The sequence below is a fragment of the Orycteropus afer genome, unplaced genomic scaffold (genome assembly GCF_000298275.1).
Source record: "Orycteropus afer afer isolate SDZICR_OR568_19922 unplaced genomic scaffold, OryAfe1.0 scaffold00237, whole genome shotgun sequence".
In the NCBI taxonomy this organism is placed as follows: domain Eukaryota; kingdom Metazoa; phylum Chordata; class Mammalia; order Tubulidentata; family Orycteropodidae; genus Orycteropus; species Orycteropus afer.
The window spans coordinates 926,019-932,941 of NW_006921824.1; the positions used below are offsets into that span (position 1 = coordinate 926,019).

Here is a 6,923-nt window from a genome sequence, read left to right on the forward strand (position 1 = left end):
GGACCATCCCCTGGAGAAGGATGTCATGCTTGGTAGGGTGGAGGGTCGACGAAAGAGGGGGAGGCCTTCAACGAGATGGATTGACATGGTGGCTGAGATGATGGGCTCAAGTATAGCAGGGATTGTGGGGCTGGCATGGGATCGGGCAGTGTTTCATTCTGCTGTGCATTGGGTCGCTATGAGTCGGAAATGACTCGACGGCACTTAACAACAACAACAACATTGCACTGAGAATATCTGCTACAAAAGACCTCTTTAAAGTGTTAGGTAAAGATGTCAATTTGAAGACTAACATGCATCTGACCCAAGCCATGGTATTTTCAATTGCCTTGTATGCTTGTGAAAGCTGGACAATGTATAAGGAAGACCAAAGAAGAGCTGATCTCTTTAAATTATGGTGTTGGCAAAAAATACTGAATAACCATGGGTTGCCAGAAGAATGAACAAACCTGTTCTGGAAGTGCAGCTTGAGTGCACCTTGGAAACAAGAGTGGCCAGGCTTTGTCTCATCTACTTGGGTCATGTTGTCAGAAGGGAAAATTCCCTGGAGAAGAATATCATGCTGGTAAGGTATGGGGTCAGCAAAGAATGGGAAGACCCTCAATAAGATGGATTGACACTGGCTGCAATGATGGGCTCAAGCATAGTAAGGATTGTGAGGATGGTGCAGGACTGGGCAGTGTTTCATTTTGTTTCTTCACTATGAGTCAAAACCAAGTTGTGGTAGTTATGTTTGTGTGTCAACCTGGCTGGGCCTGGTTGAGTGGCTGGGCAGCTGGTGGTAGTTATTCCCCATAATGAATCAATTCCATGGTGGGATCTATCACAAGCAGCTGAGTAGCCACCTTTGGGATGTGGTCTGCTTCCTGTATATAAGGAGAAACCTTGGGAATGGTCTCTAGGCTATGGCATGCTTGGACCCTGCATGTAGCCATGGTGTTATTCAGCAGTTCTGCCAACCTTGGGACTTACAATGGACTTAAGTTAATGGTCTGCCGGGTGGTTTGGTAACATCGGGACTGTGCCTTTTTTACTTATCAACCTTGGGGCTTCTCAGCCTCAGCAGCCAGCAGCTGTCTTAGTGAAGAAAAGCCTCTAGCTCCAGCGGGCCAGGAGCAGGAGGCAGAGTTGGACCCCAAGGTTGAAGGGCTTTCACCCTGCACCTAGAGCCTGGCACTTTGAACTTGGACTTAAAGCCTCCAAATTGTAAGAATAAACTCCTGTTTGTTAAGGCCATCCCATTTGTGGTATATTCTTGTCAAGAGCAGCACTAGTCAATGGCAGAACACAAGTCAACGGCACCTAACAACAACAATTATGGTTAGTGATATGTACTATGTACAATGTTGTGGTGCATAATTTGCTGATCATAAACATTCTCAGACGTTCACTTGCAGATGATTCCAACCCCCAAAGACAAATAACCATCAGATTTATGATGATACTGATAATAAAAGACAACAATAATGAAACTTTTAAAAAATGAGGTATTCAATGCAACAAAACTGACTTACGATGGAGTCACCAGAATGGAACCCAATATTAAATTAGGGCTACTTGTACTCTGAATCATTTGTAAAAGATTATTTAATCCAGTGGTTCTCAATTGGGAACAATTTTGCCTCTCGTGGGATATTTGGCAATGTCTGGAGACATTTTTTATTGTCATCACTTGGATGTGTGAAGGAGTGCTACCGACCTCCAGTGGGTATAGGGCAGAGATGGTGCTAAGTAAGGCATTCAGCTGCTAACCAAAAGACTGGCAGTTAAAACCCATTGGACTCTCCACAGGACAAAGATGAGGCGGTCTGCTTCCATCAAAATGTACAGCCTTGGAAACCCTATGGCACAGTTCTATCCTGTCCTATAGGGTCACTATGAGTCAGAATCAACTCAATGGCAGTGGGTTTAGTTTTTGGTCTGGTCAAATTCAACAGTTTTTCTGGAATTCTATATATTTTTGCTTTATATATTTTGAAGCTGTATAATTTGGTGCATCATAGTTCTTCAACTTACTGTCTTGTCAAAAATATGAAACATATTTATTTATCCCTATTGACACTTTCCATTTTCAATTCTACTTTGTATACAGCTTTAATATTATTACATCTGCTGCTTACATTTTTCTGAGATATTTTCCATCTTTTTATTTTCAGCCTTAATCTGTCAAGTTATTTCTGCTGTTCTCTGTTAATAATACAGAGCTGTGTATTGTTTTTACAGCTCAAGGAAGTGTCTCTGTCTTTTAACAAGGGGTTTAACCCAGGTACATTTTTATGATTTCTGATTTGGTTGGACCCATTTCTGGCATCTTATTTGTTTTCTATTTATTATGCTTTTAGCTATTATCTTTTCTCCCCATTCTTGCCTTTAGTTGTACTGATTATGTTTTGTATGCTTTATCTTTTTTTTCCTCTACTGTTTTAAAATTTACACATTCCATTTCTTTTCTAGTGTGATTGCCCTTAAGTGTTTAATACACGTACATAAATTTACAATTTGCTAGCAATGTATAGAGTTAACCATCCTAAACAAAAAAAGAACTTTAGGGTAAACTTGTGTCTTCCCCATTTATTTCCCCATTCTCCTCTCATATTGATATCATCTGGATTTTAGTACCAGATTTTTAAAAATTTTATAATTAACATGCATTTAGACTTAATAATGCTTCAATAATTACTTTGGTTACCACTACCCTGTATCTGTATGTAATGACTATGAGTAAAAGAATTTTATTTTTCATCAAGGATTTTTTCCCTGAGGACTATTTTCAGGAAGAACAGGGGAAGATGGTGATATACCATACCAGTATCTAATTTTCTGGGTGGTATGCTCCTATGTTCATGGGCATCAAGAACCACCCAGGGCACCACCTATCTCTCTAACCCAACCTCCCATTGTCACATACATTCACATATATGATATAGTCACATGTCTTTTCTACCCAGAGATAATCACCTAATTACTGATGCCTGGCCAAAGCAGGCTTGGAACCATTCCAGTTGGACATCCTGCTGAGAATTTGTATTTCTACCCCAGTTATACTGAATTAGAATCTACATTTCCTAAAAATCACCTGGGAATCCTGTTAAAATGTAGATTCTGAGTCAGTATATCTGGGGTGGAAATCCAAATTTCAGCAGGGGGTCAAACTAAATGAATTGGTTCAAAGGCCTAGGCCAAAGGCAGAGTGACTATGGGATGAACAGATTAACTAAACTAGCTCCCACTGAAGTAACTCAACCAATTACCCTACTAATTACCCCAGAACTTCTACCTTCTGCAACAGCAAATATTGTAGGCTTCTCCTATGCACGTTCTAGGCTAAAATTTCCCTCTTTAATCCAATCCTGTTTTCCCACATCAGAGATTTCTCACAGTTTTTGGTTTACTGGATAGAGAGCCTGATATTTTAAAATATCTTTTCTATTATTTTTAGAGGTAAGAGAGAAGACTACAGTATTTGCTCAGACAGCCATACTGAAATTCCTATACTAATAGCTAATATATTTGATAACATCAAAACAATCATGTCCTAAGTGCAGCATATTCATTTTTTCATTTTGAAACAAAGTACAATGCCTATTTACTATTAAAAGAGAAATACTTACTTGTTTATCACTTTCTTTTCGTCTGAAGTCAATATTGGCAAGCTTCAGAGAACAGTCTTCTTTTTTATCTGGGTTATTAAATGATAGCACTTCAAATCAATTCCAGAGATAGAATCACATATAACAGCTAATATTTAACTTAACTTTGCATTTTAAAAAAATCAAGCCTGCATGTTTGAACTTAAATTAAAATATATCATCATAAATTAAATAACTTCTTAATGTGAACTCTGAATATGAAATGCAAATCAGCTGACAAGACTAAACCTTTATAATGGAGTAAAAGACAGAGTGGTAATATTAACAACCAGGGCTTCAAACTGGTTCTTCCCAGTTCAGTCATGGCTGACCACGTAAAACTGAAATGGACCCGAATTTGTAAAATGTGGGTATACGAGAACAATAACCAGGAGAAGAACAATTACCGGTCAGTGCCTTGTTAGAAACAATCACCCTCCTAAAAGAAGGGCAGTATGTGTGTTACATTAGCAATCAAATCTCTGGATCAACAGAGTTAGAACAGCAGTGCCCAGCTCACATATGGCTGTCAACCACATTGCTTTGAATGTGTGTCACTCTCCACAGTCCTGGCGATAATCTAATCTCCTATATCAGGCTCCTGAAAGGGCTGACTACACCTCTTCCAAGCTTCCTATTCCAGGGCTTTGACTCATAATTTTTCCTGTTCCAGTTATTGTTCTGGTACACCCACATTTTACAAATTTAGGTCTGTTCTGATTTTGCTGCGTCAGCTATGACTGAACCAGTTCCAATAAGTATGAAGTCCTATTAACAACTGAAGACAAAAAAAACTAAGCCCAATAAATTTAATCTAGTCTACAGATTCACTGAATTAAATATGATTCAAGTTAGTCACAGATAACATTAACGCAAGTCAGCTACCCATGTCAGTCACACATACTGATAATACAGCTCCTCAAATGAAAAATATACAAATACGCACCCTCCTCTGACAGTTGTGCAATCAGATAAGGATACTTTTTATATTATGTGAATTATTTTCCTCTAAAAGAAAAAAAATGTAAAGACATACATTGCTTGCTCTCAGAATCAAGGTAGTACTTTCCCATGTCTACAGAATTCCAGAATTGTCTGCTCTTGCTTATTATACCAAATGATAACTAAAACTGCTTCTTTTCTATTTCTTGTCCTGTTAGCAAAGAAAACTAAGTTTTCCAATAATAAACAAATATTGTACCTGTAACTCTTTGTCCTGAAGAATTCATCTTTATTGGTCTGATTAATTTCTGAGATTCATAAGGAAGAAATAACAGACTGTTTTGATGGTTTTTATCCAATACTAGTACATGTTCATCTTTTTCAAATATTCTAAAGAGTGAATTTGAAAGACTTTTAAAAATATCAAAAATATTTTAAACCAAAACTTTATCTATAAATAGCATACTTCAGATACCAGAGTATAATAAACTTTAAAACATTATTCACAAAAAATTAAACTGATTATAGAAATCATTAAAACAATAGTAAAATCATAAATGAGGCTTTTAAGTTTTTTACTGGAAAAATCATTTAATGGAGTTTTTCCTAAGTTAAAGAAGTAGAATAAACACCATCAAACTAAATACTAAATAGTTATATAAATTTCTCTCAACATAAAAAATATTTATATTTTAAAACTGTCAATAAAATTCTATACATTGATCTATTTTTCCACTAAATTTCAATATAAAATTAAAGACACATCATCACAAACATAAGAGGTGGGAGTGAAGGAATCAAGAAAAATAACAGATACAGGAAATTAATTTGAGAAGGAAATGTGTTGAAAAATCTAAATGAGGGCAATAGAGTCTGATGAGAGGAACTTAAAAAAAAATGAAAAAAGGTATTGACAGAAAAAGTATAAAGTTTATCAGAAACAGTAATAGGGATATAGCTGTCTGTCACACAATAACAGGTAACAACAACCTTTTTAAATGCCTATGCTACTTCTTCTACTACTGATGCTTATTTTATCAGTACTAGGATGAAAGGCAAGGAAACATATGAAGGCACAGAGTCAGCAGCATACTTTGGCTCATCTTGACTGTTTTGAAGGAAAACTGTACAAACTGGTGACAGAATGACAAGAAGGTAAATACAGGAGTTCTGGTAAGATGGTAGAATAGGCAGAAAGACTGTACAGACCCTCTTCAACAAAGAAAAGGGGAACCAATTAACACAGATGCAGAAGATAATTCTGGACCCCTGAGCCTTGAAGGGAAGGAGATGAAAGTGGACTAAACTCCAACTAGCAGAAGAATTTGCATGAAAACACCAAAAAAGGAGACATACAGAGCTGTGGTCTGGCAGCAATCCGGACGGCACAGACAGCTTGGATATTGCCAAGTGGTGGCAGGGCCTAAGAATTAACTTAAAAATTGGCACTGCTAGCCAGGGACTGACAGAGGACTACTCTGGTGGCTGGGGCATAAAAGGGGAAGCAGCAAAGAGGAAGGTGGGCTGAGCTGTGGACTTTTGTCTGTCTGGAGGGTGCAGCCATTTTGAATGCTTACAAGAGGCTTGACCATTTTGGATATTCAAAGTGACAGCATTCTCCCAGATTCCAGGGACAAAAGAATAGGCTCCACTTGGTAGGAATCCCAAGGACATTCCAGACCTGGATGACTGGAAAGGTGCGATATTCCCCTTGTTACTCTTATACCCCACACCCTGTTGGTGAATGGAGGTGCAGCCATCCCTCACTCCCACCCACTTTCTGGGTCAGCAGGAAATCCATCCCAGTCTGTGTGCTTGGACGGAGCCTGGGTGCCCTGCCCTGCAAAAATGTTTTTCCTTTTTCTGTTTTTTAGTTTGTTTGTTTTTGTCTGTTTTAAAACTGTTATTATTACTACTTTTGTCCTTTTTACTATTATTCTTTATTCTTCCCCTTGCAGGTACTAGTTTTCAGCTTTTTTTTCTTTTCCCTGTTCCTGGTTACAAATTTTTTTTTTCTTTCTTTCTCATGGAAAACCCTGTCCCTTGTTTCTCTTTTTGCATTTTCCCATTTTTTTCTCATTATTCTCCATCTCAACTTATTTCTCTTATTGCCCTCTCACCAGATATTGCAGGTTTCTTTCTTTCTCTTTTTTTTTTTTTTCCCCTTCTTTTTCCCTTGTTTTGGTTACTGTTCCTGTGTGATTACATGGTGTATTTTTTTGTCCATTTGCTTTTACTTTTTTGATAGTTATTCAATTGTTATTTTTGTCTAACTGAGTGGAAGACAGTAACAGTCCCCATATGACACAACTACACCCATACCTCCTGCAGCTTCACTTACTGAGAGAGAGG

At 37.7% G+C, this 6,923-nt stretch overlaps 1 protein-coding gene across 1 annotated transcript in view; it reads right to left on the reverse strand.

Moving 5' to 3' along the window:
• CUNH14orf39 (chromosome unknown C14orf39 homolog) overlaps positions 1-6,923 on the reverse strand; it is a 163,816-nt gene that overhangs the window by 135,309 nt on the left and 21,584 nt on the right. Inside the window, exons 9-10 of the mRNA XM_042782085.1 lie at positions 4,831-4,961; positions 3,612-3,679 (exon numbers count right to left, since the gene is read on the reverse strand). Of these exons, the coding sequence (XP_042638019.1) occupies positions 3,612-3,679; positions 4,831-4,961 (199 nt within the window). The remainder of the gene's footprint in view (positions 1-3,611; positions 3,680-4,830; positions 4,962-6,923) is intronic.